The following is a 22447-nucleotide window of genomic DNA, read 5'->3' on the forward strand; positions in this document are numbered from 1 at the left end:
TCTCTCTCCCTCTCCGTGTTTAGGCCGCCGCTCCCTCTCCACGTCGCCCAGAACCTTCGCCACTCACGACGTCGCATGAAGCCGCAGGTAAGCCTCTCAATCCTCTTATCTCTGTCTCGGTCTCCCTCTTTGCGTATACGGTTCCGACTGTCTATCTCCCAATAACTCCCTCGCTCTCTCCGTGCTAAGCCAGCCACCGTGACTAGTGGAGGCTGCCACACCTTGTCCAGCCACGTTGCCTCGCTCCGTCGAACCCTCTTTGCAGCGCCACCTCGCCCCCGAAATCCGGCCGACCACACTCCGAGTTGGGTAAGATACTCTCTTGCTTTACCTATGTAATTGTCTTTTATTTTCTTGGCTCAAAGGATCGTTGTTCTTCTAGAACAGGAGTTGTCTATGATTGTGTTTTTGTTTTGGAGTCGGGTGACTTAATGGCTTGGTTGAGGTATATGAAATTTTTTGAAGGTCGATTATAATGTCATGGTCGGAAGAGGGAATGGGTGTATTCCGTGGGTTGGTGTATTAAAAATGCCGGGATTTGTGAGTGTTTTATAATGATGAACTTGTAACGGGTTCTTATGAAATTCGTATGTATGTAAAGATATGTGAGTCAAGGAGATAAAAAGAATCTGTTTGAGGTTATTGGGAGTTAATATGAATTCGTTATGGTATGTAAAGTAACCAAAGGTCAGAATTTGTCAGATTGTGCTTTTCTGCATAAATTTCCAGAACACGAGTTAAGGGCTTGTTTGGGAACACAAATCATCTCATCTCAAAATTTCTCATAATTTCATTCCCAAACATTTAATCACACAAACACTTTTCAATTTCAAATATTTAACTTTTTCATATAATTATTACCTAATCATTACAACTTTCTCAAACTTCCAAACAAAATACAAAAAATAATACTTTTTCAAATTTCAAAGCAAAATTAATAATTATATTTTAACAATATTTTAACTTTATAATATTTTTATTGAACTTTCTCTCTCCTTTCCCAAAACCAATAAAACATTTTAACTCAAACCATTTCACTACTATTAACAAAATTTTCATCTCATTTCATTCCCCAACATCCCCCAAGTATAAAGGGACAAAACTTCAGGAGCGAAAGCTGGAAAGTAATGTAACTCCAGAACTTGTTAAAAGGGTTTATCATATGCTGCCCTTAAGAACTCTTTAAAAGATGAATATGAGACTTTTTTTGTGGGAAAGAAGAGTATGACTTTTTTTTTTTCTTTTGCGGGAAAGAAAATGATGATAAATTAAAGACTTGAGGGTAGATACTTCAAATGAGGGTTTCGCTCTTGCTCTAACATGGTAATGCTATGCTCAGGTTAAGGAAGCTAAGTGAACGCAAGAGACAATAGATGTAAGTGGTTTTGGTTAATCTGGGACACTGAAAACCTGATTTCATGAATGTTTTTATATTAGTGTTCTGTGGTTGTATTTATTCTATGGCATGTATATTACTAAATGATGAACTAAGTTACTTTAATGCACGAAAAATCTGTGACATGAGCCATTATACAGAATGATGTTTACATTCATTGATGGTTGATGTATATATGGATGTAATTGTTACAGTAATGAAAACATATTCCATCATGATGAATGAATAAGACATGCATTTGAATGGTCAAAATGATGATATGATGAATAAAATGTCAACAAGTACATAGGGGCCTCAATGAATGGATGATTGTGCACCCACAATGAAGGGTGTTTACATGAAGGTGTGGTATTTTAATGAAATGTTGCCACGATGGTAGTCAGGTGAAGGACGTTTATGCGAAGCCATAGTTACTTTAGGAAGTTGAGGTCACATTGAAGGACGTTAATATGATGGCGTGATTAATAAATGAATGGAATGATTTGGTTTACTTGGAAGAAGGATGTAATTCCATTACAAATGATTACTTGTTGACCCCTCGGGGTTGGCTCAAGAGGCAAACGCTTTGTTCTTGGTGATATGCTCCCTCCAAGGTCCAAGGTTCGAATCTCACTGGGTGCAAATAATCTCTAAGGGCCATTAGACTGGGGGATTTTCCCCTTGAATTCCCCTAGGTGCAATTGCAGGAAACTCCTTGTTGAGGGCCTGTGCACCCCCGGGATTAGTCGGGACGCTGTTCCGGACACCTGGTGCCAATAAAAAAAATCAAATGATTACTTGTTATTTCAAGTGCAAAAATATCACCTTTGGCTTTATGAGATTGGGGTGTTATATTTAAATAATTCAAATGAGATAGAGAGAACAAAAAATTATTTCATCTTTTTAGTTGGAACTTTTGGCGGTTCCCTAAAAAAGATAGCAAAAAAGATATTCCTAAAGTCAGTACCAGGAGGAATATTTAAACCAATGCTTCCATAGATTCAACTGTGGTTTACAATTATAGTTTCCATACCTATGGGTCCGAAGGGCCTTGCCTTAGAGAGGTTCTCCGATATAAATTTTTTTTTTTTTTTTGCATCATCTCCCTGATAACTATTTAGTGAGATCTGAGAAGAACCCAAACCTGAGTATCTCTTTCTCATTTAACTATATTGCTAGGCCAAGTAACATTCACCTAAAATGAAATACATAATAGCATAAATTCAAAGTTTTATGTTAAGTATATAATTTCATGAGGCTTTACTGGTTTTTGCTCTCTCATTATACATGTATATTATAGGTTGAAAACATGCACTTTTCCCCTTTTCTGCTTAGTAGCTCTGTGATGTACCGAGAATGGTAACTGTAATTTACCTATCAAAATAGATTAAGTGTAATTTATCATTGCTCACTTATAAAAAAAAAAAAAATTATTGTCGCTTCTTCATGTGCATGTCTTTTTTTATATGTATATGAAAAACATTAAATTGTTATACTTTACCAATCATGATATCTGTTTGATCTAGGTTGATTTTGTTGCACTCTTTTAATGTTATAATCCTTTTCAATTTTCTTTACATGGAGACAGATTTTTTTGAGCCGATATAGTTATTGGGAATGGCAGAAGACAAGTTAGTCAATACATTTAACGATTTGGGAGTATGTGACCAGTTGGTGGAGGCTTGTGAAAATCTGGGATGGAAAATACCATCGAAGATACAGGCTGAAGCAATTCCTCATGCGCTTGATGGTTTGTTTTCTTACTTTATTAATCTTTTTCTATCTTGCTGTGTTTTAATTTCATTGTTACTTTTTTTGACAATAAATATAAAAAAAAAACTCAGTTCTGTTTAGGGGCTGGGGGAATTTACAAGAATTGCCAAATATGTGGCGGGTGATGGATTTAGGACAAGATTCTAGTACAATGTTTGGTGTGGGCATCAAACTCTTGAGGTGGCCTTCCCAGAATTATTTGGCACTGCTTGTAATAAGGAAGCTTACTTAAGTTGCATATCATTTATAGTTTTTGTATGATGCTCTCCTGTGGGATGTGGATTTTATTAGAACAACACGACCAGGAGCTGGAGGTACTTACCTTGTTTTTGGATCGTTTGAATTTGGTTCACCGTAGAAAGGGTATCGAGGATAAGATCTATTGTGCTCCCTCAAAGCGTGGGTTGTTTGATGTAAAATCAATTTACATGACATTAATCCATTCCCTTGGAAGACCATCTGCTGGATCAAGGCATTGGGGAATTTATAGGTCATCTATATTTGCATTGGGAGGTGGTAAGTGGTCTCTGGATTGTTGTTCGTTTTTGTTTCAATTAGATTGGGTTAAGCCTTGCCTTGTGAAACTTTAGGTGTATTGGAAAGGGACGTTGTTTGTTATGGTGTATATGGAGAGCAAGAAACCACTAGAGCTTGAAGGACAGGGGGAACATGGGAGGGCATTAAGGATTTATTCTTTAAAACCCTTTATCACTAAACGTGTGCTAATTTTAATTTTCATTTTTCAAGCTTTCGTGACTTCTTTGCTTTATTTCTCATTTCCTTTCTTCTTTTTTTGGTAAGTAAAAAATCATGGGGTGCCTCAATTGGTGTTTCTCATGTACGTCTTTTGATTGGTGTTTCTCATCAATCTCATATCTTAACCCCAAGGGGTGGTGTAGTGGTCTTGGAGCGAGCCATGTAAATTGGGCGTCCTAGGTTCAAAACTCTGCATTCACACTCCTGGGGCCACCAAACTGGTAGAATTTTCCCTCGAAATATCCGAGATGCACTTGCGAGTAACTCCCTGTGGAAGGTTTGTTCAAACCTGGGATTAGTCCGAATTTTGTCCCGAGCACCCGGTGCCAATAAAAAAAACCCTTATCTTATCTAAAACAGATGTTGTTGAATGTTCCTTTTGATCATTAATTAAATTAAACCCATACAAAACAATAAAGTTGAATGTTGTTTTTTTGTTTGTTTCAAATGAGTATGTTTCTTTCTTCTTTGCCAATGAGTTGTTGATTTCATTTTTTTTATACATAATTTATTGATTTCTTGACTTTTTGTACATTTCTAGGCAGCCAAGCAGAATAAATTGTAGTGTTTACTTTAATTTTATTTGTGAGTCAGATTTAATTTTCTGTACTATATTAGAATACTCATCTCTTGGAAGTTCTCTATTTTAGGAAAAGACTTGATTGGACTTGCGCAAACGGGTTCGGGTAAGACAGGAGCTTTTGCTCTTCCCATTTTGCAAGCACTTTTAAACTCTCCAAAAGCATTCTTTGCTTGTGTGCTATCCCCTACAAGGTTTGATATGTGACCCTTGGTTAATTCTTGTAGGATAGCTTTTTATTTCTAATTCTAGGAAGTAAGTTTGAATTGATAAGAGATTTGGTTTCTATGTTTTGCTATCACTCATCCTTTGCGATTTCTAGGGAGCTTGCAATTCAGATTCACGAGCAGTTTGAAGCTTTGGGATCAGGCATAGGTGTTAAGTGTGCCGTGGTGAGATTTTGGCCAAAATTGGTATCTAATTACACTGTTACTTTTGATGATTTTATTAGTCACATTATATTTCAACTACATGATGGTACGCAAGATGTATTTCCTTCACATAAGTAACTTTTGGTTTCGGGAATACATAATGTAGTTCCTGCATTGTACAATTAATTTGTACCCTCGTTTTTACACTTTTACAAAACAAGTATTTTTCTGGTAATAAGTATGCAATGATCAACGTCCTATGTTATTTGATGTTATCTTCTATCATGATTCAATGAAATATTTATTTATTTTTATATTGTGATTATATTGAGTTTCTCACTAGTTCATGAAAAATTTGCTGTAAGCCGATTTGGGAATAGGTATTCTTAGTAAGAACAGTCATTCCCAAAAATATAAAATCTTGCCTCTTCCTATACTTTTAATACTTAAATATGTGAATTATACACACCTAAGAAGAGAATGTGAAATTCTCATGGGATTCCAACAATACCCATGTTTAGTATGATAGTTGGTGAGTGAGATTCTACATTGTTTGGGATGGAGAAGTTCTTGGCTTTTATAATAATTTCATAAAGTTCCAATTATAATCTTGATTAGTCATTTTGGAGTATGGGCACAGCTGTGACTTCGGTTGTCATTGGGTTGTTACAAATTGTATAAGAGCCAAGCCCAACCTGAAATGTTGGACTTGAGACATGCTCCTTTGGTAGAATGGCTCAATGAAGACGTTGGCGATTTGGGGAGGGGGGGAGGGGAGATTGCAATAACCTATGTTTAGTATTGAGGGTGGTGAATGAGATTTCACATTGCTTGGGAAAGAGAATTGGTTTCTCTCTTCCTTCTTCAAATTTGTTTCGCCTTTCATAGATTTGGAACCCTTATGTTGAGCACCAATTGATTTTTACCTGTTATAATGATTTCATGGAGCTCCAATTGCAACATTGACTAGTCCTTTTAGAGTAGGATCCAGATGTAGTTTGATCCTTCGTTGAGTTGTTACACCTAAATTTAATTGTGGAAGAAAGCGCTAGTCTTAAACTCAAATGGCAGTGGAAGCAACAATGCTTGAAATGGAGCAACCTCAATATGTGCAGGAGCAATGGTTCTCACAATGGCACTAGCAGAGTGAATATCAAAAGACCTATTGTAGGGGGAGACCCCATATTATACTAGCATCTCTTTCAAGTAGTTGAAGGCAGGTTTCTTTCCCTTCACTCCACATTGGGTTAAGGGTTGCACTTCCTATTAGCTGGATATAAAATCAAAACAACTAGAACCCATAGGGGTTGACTCAAGTGGTAAAGGCCTTGGGCTTGGGGGTATGCTCCCCTTAGGTCTAAGGTTCAAATCCCCTTGGGTGCAAACAATCTCTAGGGGCCATTGGACTGAGGGATTTTCCCATTGAATTGCCCGTTATGCAATTGCGGGAAATTCCTTGCCGAGAGCCTGTGCACCGATGGGATTAGTTGGGACACTGTTCCTAGACACCCGGTGCCAATAAAAAAAAAAAAAAAAAAATCAAGTAGGGTCAGTTAAAAGATATCAAATAAGCAAAGGTTCAACCATCACTATATCTTTATTGTAAATATGCAGTTACAAATAATTCAACCAAATAGGTGTATTCACATGTATACTTCCAGTGTACCTGGGCTATGCCTACTCTTTGATAAATAAAATATCTTATTACTTATAAAAAAATAAATAATTCAACCAAATAGGAATGTGGCTTAAGATAATTCCAAGCAGCAAAACTTCAATCATTTCAATTTGTTTGAAAGGACAAAGGGAGATTTGGGATAAGGGGTGCCTCTTTGCAATAGGAATTGTAGTGACTAGGACAGAGCGATTGTTTACCAAAACCCAATTCTTTGCAAAATTGTATGACCATATGTGGAGGTTGACGCCTGCCTTGTGCTGAGTGGTCAAGGAAGTTGGTGACCTAATAACACGAGAGTCAACGATCAAAGCTGTGGTGAACAGCAGTTGTAACTGTAATGATCCTAAGGGAGCAAAATTGCTTGTCGAGTATGTTCCAACCTGCATGTTAGGAACTTAATTTAGTGCTTAAACCCCAAGGGATGGCGTGGTGGTCTTGGGGTGAGCTATATAAACTGGATGTCCTGGGTTAGAATCTCCTCATTTACACTCTTGGGGCCGCCAGACTAAGGGAGTTTACCCTTGAATTACCCGGCATGCACTTGTGGGAAACTTTTTGCCGAAGGCTTGTGCACCCTCGAGATTAGATGAGACTTTGTTCCCAAATACCTGGTGCCAATAAAAAAAATAGTTTTGATAATAAGTAAATGCTTATTTTATTTTGATACCTAGTGCCAACTAAAAATGTGCTTATTTTATTCTTTTTATGAGTAATAAGCAGTCAAGGAATCATCAAGAAACTTGATCTCTTTGGAACGAAAGGAATGGTCGCTGTTTTGATAATAGGGAACGTTCGATGGAAGGGTTCAGGGACTTTTTCTTTCATACATTGTTACTCTGGGCTTCGACTATTGTTTTGAATGAGATTAGTTTTAATGACTTTTATGCCGCTTTTCACAGCACTTAGCTTGTAATTAGGTTCTTCTCTTGTATACTTAGCTTGTAATTAGGTTCATCTCTTGTATACTTCTTGTGTACCTGGGCCATACCTATTTATGTGGATTAATAAATTTTTCTTATAAAAAAAAAAAAAAGAAACTTGATCTGGTGCCGAGTTTTCTAGAAATCCTATATCGAGGAGTCTTTATTTTTGTAATAGGGTCTATTTATGGTCTTAACGTGGGAGAGAAGTCCATAACCTATCATTGAATCATAAATGGAGTTGGGACTCTTTACTTTTTTTGTCAGTAAGGTCTAAGCATATAGCTGTGAATGATGTTGCAGTGAAAATATGTTTCATTATATATAAGAGTATTGCAATGACAAGAAAACTCTAGAAAAGGATCTTCTTTTGGTTGCTGAAGGTTTTGATGCTAAGATTGTTAGGTTCAATTTGTACGATATTGGGGTTGGATAGAAGTTTCTTTTTATATTTGCATTTTTTTAATGTTGATGAATCTTTTTTCATTTTTGGGTGGGTAACGTCAGCGAATCTTTTTAATAAGCATCTCCATGAATTCTCTGTAGCTTGTTGGGGGGGTGAACATGAAGGAACAGATTAAGAACCTTGAAGCGCAGCCACACATTATTGTAAGTGCTTATATTTTTCTGTCAACAATTTTTATAATTTTTTGCATTATCGATAATATGTGAATTTTTTATAGCTTTTTTTCTATATTGTCTATGTTGGATTGCAAAACTGCATGGGACCGTTTTGAAGGTTGGAAGTATTTTAGAAGTTTTTTGTGGTTATAATAGTTTTTTTTTATGATGAAAACAAATAATTTTGAATTTTTATAATTATAATACTGATTTGTATGATTTACAAAATGTCGTTGATTATATTATAATTTTTCATCTTTCGGATGAAGATATGGGAGCTCCCGTTAGTTGCTTTCTTAAAGTGTTGAATTCCCTTTAGGTGAAACTCAAAAACTTGAAATATTATTCCAATAAACAAGAGTGCTGCTACTCAGCCCCATCATTTTGCCCCTCAAAGTTACCACTAGTTCAAATTGTTTATTATTTTTTTTTTGTGTTTTTTTTGTGTTTTTTTTTTAAATCTTAAAAGATAAAAAAAAACACAAATGCACTAGTGGTAACATTTTTAACCATTTAAAAAAAAAAAATCAAATACACTAGTGGTAACTTTGAGGGGGCAAAAAGATGGGGCTAACTAGCATTATTCAATAAACAAAGTTCTCCTATTGAAGGGGTGCTATACTTATTTCATTAAACGAAGTCACTCTATTGAAGGGTGTTCTCTTTGCAATATCCTTCTATAGCTGAATCCGATTGCCTCAAGTTGGGCCAGTAACGAATCTCAGGTTTAAGCCCCATGGAAGATTAGGTATAATAGATTACTAGATGATGATTGGAGACGTACATAAGTCGACATAGCTAGAAATTAAGAGTTCAGTGGCTCCAGGAAGGTGATATCTTGTTGTTCCACAAAAATTCTGTCGGTCATGCATTGCTTGACTTGGTCTAAGGTTTGTAGGCAAGTTTGTGACTTTGGATTGGATTGTTGTGGGTTGTAGTGTGGTGGGCTTTATCTTTATTCGAACATCCTTATGGCAGATGTTGATAGGCTTAGTCAATCCCAAATATAATCTCTTACTTAACATTCAAATTATTAACAAGGTCTAATAAAAGGTAAATTACATTTTGCGCCTTTGAACTACCAACCTTTTTCTATATGCACACTAAACTAGGAAACATGGTAATGTGCACTAGTCTTAGTGAAAGTACTTGGCACACTGAAGCGCAAGCGCCGTCTAGAGCTTATGCGCAGAGATGGCGTTTGTGCAAGTGGCACTTATTGAAGTAGAGCGTACATTTTTAAAAATAAATTATAATAACAAAAAGAAAAAGAAGGTTTAAAATGAAAGATGGTAATGTATTTAGCCTATGAACTCAATTTATTAGAGTATTATACATTATATATATCACATATGACAACTTGTGGTGTCGTGATACATTAATGATAGTCAATTCAATTAATATTTGTTCACATCCGTTTCTAGGTCTTGAATTGATATTTTAGTATTTTTGTTTTTAAAAAAATTTAAAAAGTGTGCTTTTCTGCTATAAGCTTACACAAAAAGTGCCGAAAGTGCGCTTTTTAAATACGCTTCGCCTTTGGTAAGCAAAAAGTTTCAACCTTGGCACTTAAGCACACTTTTGTCTACACTGATGCACACCTTAAAGTACCAATAGGTTTCAATGTGCACTAGTCGTTAACCCGCCACATCTCACCCATCCTGGACTCTTCTTTTTCTTATTATTTTTCTTTACTTATTAAAAAAAAAATGTGCACTAGTCGTTAAGATACAACTGTTGGGACTTTGTCATATGGCCTCCTTTTTTGTTCAACTTGATGAGCAGATCCTAGTTAAAGGTGCACAATAAAACATATTAGCAGTTGGGGTGCACATTGCAACTTTTTGTTGTAGGGTGCATATTGCTAATTGGGTGGTAGTTCAGGATGTGATAATATTTCCTATAATTTATTTTGGTGACTCCTGTCTCATGTTAGGTTTTTGCCTTTTGTGCTTCCCTTAGTATGGGGTTGAATGCTCCTGCACATTTGGTTGCACTCCTTTCAGGCACTCATTTAGTTACCTAATATACGTACTAAAGATATATTATTTGTCCTTTTGCTTTTGCTTTTTACTCCTGAATTTGAGATGTGTTTGCTTGGCCCTTTTACCATATAAACCAAAGCTTGCATTTCCTAATGTGACAAAAGATTGGATGGTACTTTTAGTTTTGAACTTAATTATGATGACAATTAATAGAAAAGATTATATTTGGTATTTTTATTGTTGCTAATTTAAAGAAACATGATATTTACTTGTGCAATGTAACTTAGTCACTAAAATTGTGTATGCACACAAATTCCTTCATATTCAAGCGTTGTAATTCTCAATTGCCAAGAGCTCCTTTGAATTTGTCTGGTTTAAATCCGGAAAACCAATTTTGCTGCCTATTTTTATTACATTTTTAATCCACTTATAATGTTACTTATATTTCATTCCTTTGTAGGTTGCAACACCTGGTCGCCTTGTGGATCATCTTTGCAATACAAAAGGTTTCTCCCTTCGTACATTGAAGTATTTGGTATGGTTCCTTATTCCATGTCGGCTATTTACTTTTTAGGAGTTTGGAAACAATTTTATAAGAGATTGATGAATTAATTTATGGATTTGAAATTACAAGATGAATTAGTCTTTACACGAATATTAATAAGTGCAGTACTTTAGCACTTGAGTTTCAAAAGCTTGAGCATGAAAATGAAACGAGTACCTGATAAAATATTCCCAATTGTAACCAGGAATTGCTTGAACAAATCTTTGAAAAATAAGGTGGGGGTTTGGATGATGAGATGATTTTAGATGAAAGTTGAATAAAATATTGTTAGAATATTTTTTTTAATATTATTATTGTTTTGGAATTTGAAAATGTTGAATTGTTTATTATATTTTATGTGGAAATTTGTGAAAATTGTAATGGTGAGATGAGATGGGTTGAGATGGTTTTATTATCCAAACCTAGCCTAAATTACCTTCACAACAAATGAGAAATCAGAATTTGTGTTTAGGAATGCATTTTTATACCATTCAACTGTCCATTTTTGGGGTAAAATTTTATTTTTGTGGTCTTTGTAATGAGTTCTTTTATTGGTTTTTGTAGTGTTTCCATCCCATATTTTGTGGAGTCTATTGATTAAATCTAAATTCTATGGGAATCTAATATGTTTTCCAAAGTATGAGCTTTCCTCTCTGTTTTTAATAAATTTTTATATTTAATGCAAAATAAAAAAGAAAAATCACCTTGCAGCTACTTTTTTCCACTAGAAGAAGAAATCAAAAGCATCTCTATTATGGAACACATGTTTGCTAACATAAAGATATGATGATACCACAATACATGTTTATTTTTGGATAAGTGATATAACAACACGTATTGAAAATTTTCGGATCTTGATTTGTTGTTTCGTCTTCTTTAGTTTACAATAAATGTTAAATATATTTTTTGTCAACTTCTTTTATCTTTTTGAGAGGCACATGTGAAGTATTGAAATATAAACCCCTAGGGGTTTGCTCAAGTGGTAAAGGCCTTGGTCTTGGTGGTATGCTCCCTCTAAGGTCTAAGGTTCAAATCCTCTTGGGTGCGAAGAATCTCTAGGGGATACCGGACTGGGGGATTTTTCCCTTGAATTACCCCAGGTGCTCTTGTGTGAAGTTCCTTGCCGAGGGCCTGTGCACCCCTAAGATTAGTCGGGATGCTGTTCTCGGTGCCAATAAAAAAAGTATTGAAATATATTTTGCTCATTTCATGATTTGTTTTGATATTTTTTTGTTAGTGTGTATGATTTATGGTATATCTAATAGTAAATGTTGATTTATGGTATAGTATGGGTAAGAAATGCTATTGGAAAATGGCAATTAATGCTTTGCATGATGTGCGATTTGCTAGCCTTGGAGTGTGTGTCCTAAGGTTATATTGTTTTATATGATATTAACAACATAAAAAATAAACATTGTGGAGCAAAGTAAAGTATCTATTCTTTGTACCCACTTTGCAATCCACAAACTCCACCACTCTATTATGTTTTGATCTTGTCAGCAATTGATGCTTTACTCATTTAATTTATTGTATCTTTTTCGTGTGTTTTGGTTATGGTATCCTTGGTACTCTTATCTTATTCCTCAATGTATTGGGGATAGTTACATTAGTTCCTTCTCTGTCAGGTTTTAGATGAGGCCGATAAATTATTGAACGAGGAATTTGAGAAATCGATCGATGAAATTTTAAATGTTGTTCCTCGTGAGCGGAGCACATATTTATTTTCGGCTACAATGACGAAAAAGGTGTGTTCAAAAGGGTTTTGTTGATTTGTGTATGTCTTTTGCATAATATCAGCATAACTATTAGTTTTTCCGGGCGACGTTTGGACGAGAGGATGGGAAGCACAGTGGGTGTTGAGATGAAAAACAATATTTATATGTTGCTCCATATAATTTGTTTTCACTCACTGATGTTTTAGGTTAAGAAGCTCCAAAGGGCTTGTTTAAGAAGTAATGCTGTGAAGGTAATAAGAATCATTATTTTGTACTTACATTTCAATTTTCGATAATAATTGTCCCAACTTTTAACAATTTTCAGTTTCTGGATTATTTCAGATTGAAGTAGCATCAAAATATTCAACTGTTGACACACTAAAGCAGCATTATTGCTTTTTGCCAGCTAAGTACAAGGTTTTTTCCTTTTCCCAGTGTTTAACTCCTCAAGGTGTCATATGAAAGAATGGATATGTATGCCAAATATAATGGTTGGTGATGGGTATTAGGGAAATTATCTTGGTTTAGGTTTATTTTTATCAAATCATTCCCAGGTGTTAGCAGAATTTTTTTTTTGATGACGAGGGAACCATCCCATGGCAGAGCCCTTAGGACTCACCCGTGGAACCTAAACCCTTGGGGAGACTAGCACAACAACCCACTGCCATGGTCTCTCACTTAAATCGCAGTTTGATCCCAGGGGGAATCAAACCTGTGACATGGGGCTCATGCACTCAAGTTCGACCTTAGCAGTTGGGCTACCCACGGGTGGGTCCCTGGTGTTAGCACAAATAAACTAAACATTTGAATTTATGACTGCTAATGGCTATCAGGGAAATTATCTTGGTTTTTCTTTTACTAAGCATTTTGATTAAATTCTCAGGTATGTTTCAGAATACAGTGGAGAAAATATCCTTGAGTTTGTTGTAGAAGACAGCCATATTCTTTAGAGCATGTGGGTCAATAAAATTTGTGTATATACCCACACATTGATCGAGTTGCATGAAGCATGACTTATGAGGTGCCACCAGAAGGGCATGCTTTCTTGGTGAAAGTGATGCATTTTGGAGTGAAGTGTTGATCGAAAGTGTGATAATTTCATGCCTCTTGAAGGCGTGATCTTGCCATGCATTTTAGTTTCTTTAGTTAATTGTTAATTGTTGGTGTATGCTGTTGGTCTTTGGCTTTGGCTGATTGTATTCATCATAAATGTTTTTACAGGATTGCTATCTTGTATATTTTATGATTGAGAAGTGTGGATTCTCATCAATGGTTTTTGTGCGTACCTGCGATTCAACATCTTTTGTTGCCCTGTTTCTTCGAAATCTTGGATTGAGGGCCATTCCAATTAATGGCAAAATGACCCAGGTATTATGTGTTAATTTAGCAAAACTGCACAGATTTTGAGCTATAGAATCTTTAAGGGAGTTGGAGTTTCCTTTTCATCTTCAAATTTTCTTTATTTTTGAATTTATCCTTTGTTTTTTTATGTTAAGTCAATGTTGCAATAACATTTTTTATGGACTCCTTTTTAACAGTCGAAGAGACTTGGAGCCTTGAGAAGGTTCAAAGCAGGAGAATGCAATATTCTTGTCTGCACTGATGTGGCAAGTAGAGGACTTGACATTCCATCAGTTGATATGGTTATCAATTATGATATCCCTGAAAACCCCAAGGTTTGTCTTTTTTCGTATTTATTTTCATGATTTTTCATTTTTCACAAATCCTTCACTTCTATGTTTATTGAGGGGCCATAATTCATATCTCTGCTGTTTCACTTCCTGTTTGGTGGGCTTTTATGTTGATTTTTGTTAAGTGGCTCCTGTTATTGTGGAAACTTTTGAGTAGTACATGGTTGCTTTCTTTTTTAATCGGTAAACAAGATTTTACTGATCACAAAAGTAGGAAAGAGCCCAAGTATATTGGACATATTCAAGAGTGCCGCCTATGCGTGATGTTCTAGTGATACAAGGAATACATGAATGTTCATGCCATTTTAAGTAAGAAGAAAGTTGTATTGATTGAAAACAGGCATAGTCCAAATACGCATGAAGTATGCATGAATTACACCTAGCAGCGACTAGGAGCTAAACAAGCAAATTATGGAAACTAGCCCCATCACAATCAATGACCGAAGCCCAAGAAAATAGAATGTTGAATAAGAATCTCTTCAGCTTGTCCAAGGAACTCTCCTGGTCTTTGAAACACCTACCATTTCTCTCCATCTAGAGGCACCACATAATACAATGAAGAATCATTTTCCACGCTGCAGCAATTTGAACGTTACCCCGAAGACCCCTCCTACACTTAAATATATCCCATAACCCATGTCAGTCCGGTCCAGTTGAAAGTATCATTCCTCAAAAACCTGGTCATCTCACAATGTAACAATAAATGATCCACAGTTTCCCTATTTTTCTTACATAAATAACACCAGCCCATAATGATAAGACTAAATTCCCTCTAGTTTGTAAATGGTGAGGATTTTCCCAAGGGAAGCAGTCCAACCAAAGAAAGCTATCTTGGGAGGAAACCTTGCATATCCAAAATGCTCTTCAAAGGAAAATGGTTACTATGATGACCCAAGAGAGCCTTATAAAAAGATCTAACTGTGAATCTCCTACTCCCAACAAGAGTCCAGAAAATCCTGTATGTGAAGACTAATTTAAAGCACTACTCACTGCGATTGAGGCGCGGGCCACTCGCTTGAAACGAAATCAAGTTTTAAGAAAAGCAGGGAGTTAAAGCGTCTTTCTAATCAACTACGATGCTAAGGGAGGTAGCTCAAGTCGAGGGAAGACTAAATGGAGGGCATTATGAAGACATCCTCGTAGAGGGAGTTTAGGATGGAGTATTAGTCTTATGGGAAACAAGGGGTTGGGGTTTGGGAGGTGTGTTCTGTTCCAATTCGGGCTTGGTGTATTCCATTGTATTCGGGCTTGGGGTCGTTAGGAGCTCTCTAGTATAATCTAGGTGTTTTCTTGTATACATCCAGTGTACTTAGTTACTCCTATTGATATATATATATATATGTAATATTTTTACGTATAAAAAAATATATATATATATAAATATATACTGAAAAATTGAGCAAAGATACCAAGTTCCCAATCATAAGCTGCTTTAATGAAGCAAGTGCCCACTTTGTGGAGTGATTGGAGCTATCCATCAAATCAGCCACCATAGCCTCCTTATCTCTTGCTAACTAAAAGAGGGTGGGGAAAACACTCTTTAAGGTCTCTAGAACCACACCAAGCATCATACCAAAAACAATCACTAGAGCCCTTGCTACCTAAAAATTGAAGGACTTGGAAACCTCCCCCCCCTTCCCCACCATCGTTTATGCATATTTTTCCACAACTCCACTCCATAAGCACCCTTAACTTCATTAGAACGCCATTCCAACCCCCCCCCCAAAAAAAAAAACAAACAAAAGAAAAACACATATACTTAGAGTCAACAACCAAAGCCTCTTCCTCCCGATGGTACCTCCATAACCACTTCCCAAGGCGGACTTGTTCTCATTCTCAAGTGTTCCCAAACCGCCACAAGCCATCGGAGAGCAAACTTTGTCTTAACTAACAAGATGGAACTTGGCTTCATCCTTGATACCTCCCTAGAGAAACGCACGGAAGACTTTTTCAATATGAGATGCCACACTTGCAGGTAAAGGAAAAAGAGAGAAAATAGGTTGGGAGATTAGAAAGTGTGTTTTTTATTAGAGTGATTATGCCCCCTTTTCACAAGTCGTCTTTTTAACTAGCCAATCTTCTTTTGATTTTTTCTAATACACCATCCCAAAATAGCCTTCGCCTTAAAAGCAGCCCTCAGTGGAAAATTGAGGTATTTCATAATTAACTAGGCAACCGTACTGTAACACCCAATGGAAGGCCCAAGCTGCATGACTTATACTCCAAAAGGATTAGTCAATGATACAATTGAAGGCTCATTGGAACATATAAAGAGCAAAAACTTCTTATTCCCAAACAATGTGGGATCTCATATACCACCTACCCTTATTATTTATCAGAATGGGGTATCACAATCTCCCCCAACACCCCCCCCCCAAAAAAAAAAAATTCCTGGTGTCCTTGTTGGGCCACTCTGTTGTAGGTGGCATGACTCAAGTCCTACATTTTTGTGGTTGAAATAAGCTTTCTGATACCATTTGTAACGCCCCAATGGAAGGGCCAAGCCACATGGTCTATACTCTAAAAGGACAATTCAATGATACAATTGAAGCTCCATTGAAACATTATAAAGAACAAGAACTTCTCATTTCCAAGTAATGTGGGATCCCATACACCACCTACTCTTATCACTTATCAGAATGGGGTATCACACTTACAATCTGGGATGTTAGCCAAACTTCGAATATTACTCTCAAAATCCAAAGTGTACCATTTTAGACATCAAGAGATTGACCTTCAAACTCGAAAAACTTCAAAACAAAGCAAGAGTGCTCTCAAATGTTGAATATGACCACAAGTCGGCTCACAAAAGGCAATGTATTATTTGTGAAGAGAAGAGAAGATGAGAGATATTGACACCACCCATCGAAAAAACCTGATAAAAATCCTCCAACAACAGTATCCAACACGCAATTGAGGGCATCCATGACAATGATAAATAGAAATGGAGAGAGTGTCTTCTTGTCTCAGCCTTGAGAACTGTTGAAGAAACCCTTCGGAGATCCATTCACCAAAATCGAGAAACGGACTGTTGAAATACGATGTTTAATCCAAGAAATCCACCCCCCCCCCCCAACAAAAAAGACATTTCCGAAGAAAATAACACGAAATCCCAATTCACATGATCTTAAGCCTTCTCCATGTCAAGTTTGCATAATAAACCTCTCACACCATTCTGAGTCTTTGTTATAATACTTCCCATGACCGTACTCTATGTGATTGGCAAGGACTTCATAGATTACCTTGTATATCCTATTCACAAGACTAATGAGGTGATAATCCCTCACATTCGAAGCTCCAACCCACTTGAGAATAAGAACAATAAAAGTTGCATTTAGGGTTTTAATGTTTAGTGCATTAAAATCAATTACAATTGACCAATGCAACAAAGTGTTAAAAAAGAAAGTTCTAAGCTCATCATTTGACCTCTCACGATTTTCAAAACTCATCTCATTCCTCTCCCTTTAAAGACACCATAGGCAAATCAGAATCATCTCTCAGATTGTTGCCACATGAGAATTCCCCTGAAGGCCTCTCCAAGAAGCTAGGAGATTGATCACCCTTCTTGGCATCACCCAAACTAAACCAACCCTAGCAAAAAATTCATTCCACAAGGTCATGTCAATCTCTCAATGAATTAGTAGATGATGAACGAACTCCCCACTCTTTTTGCACAAACAACAACAATCGATGACAATGATTCAGCGTTTCCTGAAGTTTTTTAATGCGAGAATCTTCCTCGAGGAAGTGGTCCATACAAAGAAAGTTGCCTTTAGATGGGCCTTGATCGTCCAACTACTCTTACACTAGAATGGACTTGCATTATGCTTGTCTATGAATTGGTAGGAGTGGACGGTGAACTTCTCTTTCTTAGAGGGTCCTCTTCAAACCCCTCTCACCCCAAAAAAAAGAATAATGCTACTTGGCCATCTGAAACTTATTGCTTAGATGACCCTCGTTTTTTTTATTGGCATCGGGTGTCTAGGAACAGCGTCCCGACTAATCTTGGGGGTACACAGGTCCTCGGCAAGGAGTTTCCTGCAAGTGCATCTCGAGTAATTCAAGGAGAAAATCTTCCAGTCCGATGGCCCTTATAGATTGTTTGCACCCAAGGGGATTTGAACCTTAGACTTGGGGGGAGCATACCCCCAAGCCCAAGGCCTTTAACACTTGAGCTTTGCTCAGATGACCCTCTTGAAGTGGCACCACCATGTTATGCCACGTGGTTTATTAAAAAAATTAAAAACACAAAAAAACAAAATGGGTAGAGGGAACCAAGAGTTTTAGTCTCTCTCTTTTTGTATTTTTGGACGCCGTTTTGGTTTGAATATAAGGTTTTGTGTTTTTTTTTTTTTGTTTTTAATAAACCACGTGGCACTACGTGATTGTGCCACACCAAGAGGATCGTCTGAGCGGTAAGTTTCAGATGGCCCAGTAGTAGTACTAAAAAAACCCCTCATATGAGTAGAGTATACTAGGTTATAGAACTCCAAGAATGTGTCAACTTCCCAATCTTGGGTGGCTCTAAAGGTTGCTTTCTTAAGTACTTGTATTTCTTTGAAACTTTCGAAAAGGTTGAGCACTTACAGATTGGCCCTTTTGAGTCTTTTTTCATTTACCTAAAAAGCATACATCACACCTACTCCTTTTAAACTCAAGACTTAAAGTCTTGTTTGCCTGCTGTAGGGTCAGTTCTACTTAATATATTCTACCACGCAAGATCAAGCGTGTGCAACTTCTGTTGATGCTAATACCAAATTTTCTAGACTAATTGTTCATTTATTCTTAGGTATTGCTTGATAAAATAATTTCCAGCTCCTGTCACAGCATTGATTGATGAATTTCGAGCTGATGTGCCTTCTCCCCACCCCCACTCTTGGGAGATTTTCCTACACCCTTGTAGAGGTCGTGTGTTAGCATTGTTTTCCTCTTTTTATGGTGCTTTTCATTATTTTCTGAAATTTTGGCTTGTCACACTACTACTATTAATTATGCATCCACATACTGTTTGTAACTGGGTTTGATTTTATTTGGATTATAAATTATATATTGAATTTTGTGAGTAGAATTTGTTTCTGTTTATTCTATATTCCCTCGTTTTCTAATCACAAGTGCCCCATAGGATTATATCCATCGAGTGGGAAGAACTGCTCGTGCAGGACGGTCGGGTGTTGCGATCTCTTTAGTGAATCAGTATCAACTGCAGTTCTTTTTACAGATTGAGAAACTTCTTGGTAGGCAAAACATGCTATTTTTCAGTAGAGAGGCATTGTGAAGAGTGTCTAAAAATTTAATGGTTTTTTTATTTCTTTTCTTAAGGCAAGAAGTTACCAGACATTACTATTCAGGAAGAGGAAGTCTTGCTATTGATGGAGCGTGTCACAGAGGCCAAAAGAATATCTCTATTGGTAATATATTTAAGGTGTTGTTTATTTAATTTTCCACAATTTATGTGCGCCAAGGTTAAGAGTACTTGTGCCTACAGTTTGGGTGGATGCAGTGGTGTCCTTGTCCATCTTAATCGACTGGTGGCCTTATCTCACTAGCTCTGATTTAGTGCTAGTCACTCTACTAGGCTCTGAATAATTCCACAGAGAGTTTATAAATAGCCTGTCTTTACAAGTTGTCTCAGTTATCTAATATTGTATTAGCTGGGGTTTCTACTTGTTAAAAAAAGTATTATAATGGCCTCGTGGTAAACTTCTTGTGTCTCATCATATGGTTATTTGTTTATCTAATTATCAGAGACATTATATTCAATTATTAAGATATATGTTTCACTAATTATCAAACATTAGTCTGGTATTGTTGGCTGATTGGTAATTGTTTCTTAAGACTAATGAAAAAAAAAAAAATTTGTTTCTTAAGAACTTTTCTGAATATAAATTGGAGAAGAAAAGTTAGACATAGTCATCATTATGCCATGCGTCAGTTATAGTTAGTAACAATGTCACTACCTTTCTTGGTTTGTGAGCATGTTACCGAAGTTTCTCTTTTATGCGTCCTTCCATGTTATCTATAAGATGCTATAGACGACAACCTCTCCTTTAGCATGTACTGTCATTCAATTGATTAGTTCTCTTCATAAAACTAAATTTATGAAAGAGAGTTAATTCTAGGAGGAAATATGGAACATGACTTGGCTATGAGTACAACTAGAAGCTATCCCTACTCGGAAGTCTAGCCATCCAGGCCTAGCGACATACTGAACTAGTCTTAAGCAGAAAGTGTCAATCTTGAATCTAGTTCATGAAGTAAACAGTTTCTCAATTAGGATTTCACAACATACTATGCCTCTTTGAAATCTTGCAGCTATAACATCTCTTTTGATGCAAGCCCCTATCGTGATCCCTTTCCTTTTCAATTCCATCATTAGTTCTGTAAAACTAGAACTAATAAGCTTATATACAAGTGATCTTGATGTATGATTTTTATTTTTATATATTTTTTCATAAGTAACAATATTTTCTATTAAAAAAAGTATTAGGGGTGCAACCCAAGTACACTGAGGGTGTAAAAAGGGGACTCCTGGATTAAGGAAGGTTAGGAAAACAAGGCTAGTAAAGTTTAAAAAAGATAAAAACGGGAATTATGCATGTGATGTGAAAGGAGGTAGGCGTGCCACACCCTATAAAGGAAAGAGTTGAACAAGTGAACTAGGTAACAAAACTTTCCACAACCTTAACAATTTTCTAACCTAAACTTCAAAGACCCTCTCATTGAGGAACTCCCCAGGTAACATGTTTCTTTCTCTTGCAGTCGCATTAGTAAACCAAAGCCTCACCACCGGTTTGGACATTAGACCTCGAGACAAGACAGATGACACTAGGGACTACCCGTTCCTAGCTCGCACAGCCCTCGATATTCTGATCCTACAGGCCCCACCTTAGCCCTAGGAGACAAATTGGTGAAGATCCCAGGGTTGATTCCGCATATCTAATGAACCTGGGTCAATGGAATTACTCAACACTTTGTAGTAACCATGTGGAGAGTAATGATAAAGGACCCAACACCTTCTAGCTGTTGTATTTGCATGATTCCTTGTTCTGGCTGCTTTAGTACTTACGGTGTTTATGCTGTGAATATTTTCTGGACTTAATTATTATAATTGTTATCATTCTACTTTTTTCCATCCTTAGTATAGTTCCCAGCTCATGAAATTTTAGGTAAAGAATTGTTGCCATAAATGGGGTCCACCTTGGAAGAACATTATTTTGCTGTTGTGTGAACTTATTTATTATTAATTAATTTATTGTTGTTTTGTGTTCTATGTTTGGTTTCTACAGAAAATCAAAGAATCTGAAGGCAAGAACTCGAGGAGGCGAGGAAGAGATGAGGATGATGACGAGGATATGGACAAATACTTGGGTATGAAGAATGCCAAGTCGCATAAGAAGATGAGAAAATGAGTTTAACAGCTCTTCTTTTTCTTGGTTGGAAAGGTTAGGCCTTCAAGTATATGAGCCTTGGATGGACAAATGCGTCCGCTTTTCTGGAGTGTTCAATGGCGTGTATGTTCTGCTAGTGCTCGATTACTGAGGATTGGAGTCGATGTCCGCAAATGGTATTTTTATTCATGGAATGTTACAACAAAACAATTATTTTGTCCATCAATTTATAGGATTAAGTACGACAGTCAAGTCTCTTGATAAAGGGAAAAAAGGGTGCGTATAGATTCCTGTAATTTCTTAGGGGTTTTGGAATACGGATCAGTACAGATTGATGAAGCATAATTTATTTTTAAATATCTTAGAAAAAGATTTCTGTTCTAGTCCATTAATAGATAATGGTGAATTGCCCCTAGAACTCTCAGACTTTAAGCAACTGGAAGTTGTTGATTTGAGCCACAACAATTTTCCAATGGCTCCTTCCAAGGACATTACAAGGTTTCTTGTTTTATTTTAAATTTCAAACAGATGCCTATCTTGATCCTTTGAAAAATGTATGAAACTTCAATTGATCCGCAACACACTCAAATTTTAAATCAAGTTCTCAATTAATAGCACAAGAAATACCGATAATATCTTTAGAAATCAGTTCTGTATTCGCATATATATATATATATATATGTTTATATATTTACTTTCTCTGTGTGGCATATACCCCAAAAAGTATCCATTTATTATACTGTCATCAAACGGGATAAATAACATTTAATTTTATAAAAATAAATTCAAAAACTTACGTGGCTCAAAGTGGTATGCCAGATCTATTTTTTAGTAAAAAAAATTTATAATTTGATGACGAGGAATTCATAATACACTTTACATCGGACAGGATGATATGGCCGGTTCCTTCGCTTCTTTTATTTTCCATCCTTCATCACACAAGTAAAAAATGCCATGTTTGTATGAATTTTCATATTTCATTAAAAGATCCAATCTTCCTATTCCAATGATTTGTCACATTGTCTGAAATTCTCAAACTGCAAATATTGT

At 36.4% G+C, this 22447-nt stretch overlaps 1 protein-coding gene across 3 annotated transcripts; it reads left to right on the forward strand.

Annotated features, from left to right (window-relative positions):
* Positions 1–20: 20 nt before the first annotated feature.
* On the forward strand, positions 21–21785 carry LOC121260523 (DEAD-box ATP-dependent RNA helicase 10). 3 transcript variants are annotated; one of them, XM_041162433.1, is made up of 15 exons: positions 21–87; positions 194–309; positions 2964–3125; positions 4555–4678; positions 4807–4897; positions 8000–8062; positions 10520–10594; positions 12229–12348; positions 12525–12569; positions 12661–12735; positions 13540–13686; positions 13857–13994; positions 19132–19243; positions 19329–19417; positions 21296–21785. In XM_041162433.1, the coding sequence occupies exons 3-15, from the start codon at positions 2993–2995 to the stop codon at positions 21416–21418; spliced, it is 1335 nt and encodes a 444-aa protein (XP_041018367.1). In that variant the 5' UTR covers positions 21–87; positions 194–309; positions 2964–2992; the 3' UTR covers positions 21419–21785. The 3 variants fall into 3 exon arrangements, with proteins under 3 accessions (XP_041018367.1, XP_041018369.1, XP_041018368.1); XM_041162435.1 differs by having other exon boundaries at positions 4807–4876; XM_041162434.1 differs by having other exon boundaries at positions 27–87; positions 190–309.
* Positions 21786–22447: the final 662 nt, after the last annotated feature.

This window comes from Juglans microcarpa x Juglans regia, chromosome 4D (genome assembly GCF_004785595.1).
Source record: "Juglans microcarpa x Juglans regia isolate MS1-56 chromosome 4D, Jm3101_v1.0, whole genome shotgun sequence".
Taxonomy (NCBI): domain Eukaryota; kingdom Viridiplantae; phylum Streptophyta; class Magnoliopsida; order Fagales; family Juglandaceae; genus Juglans; species Juglans microcarpa x Juglans regia.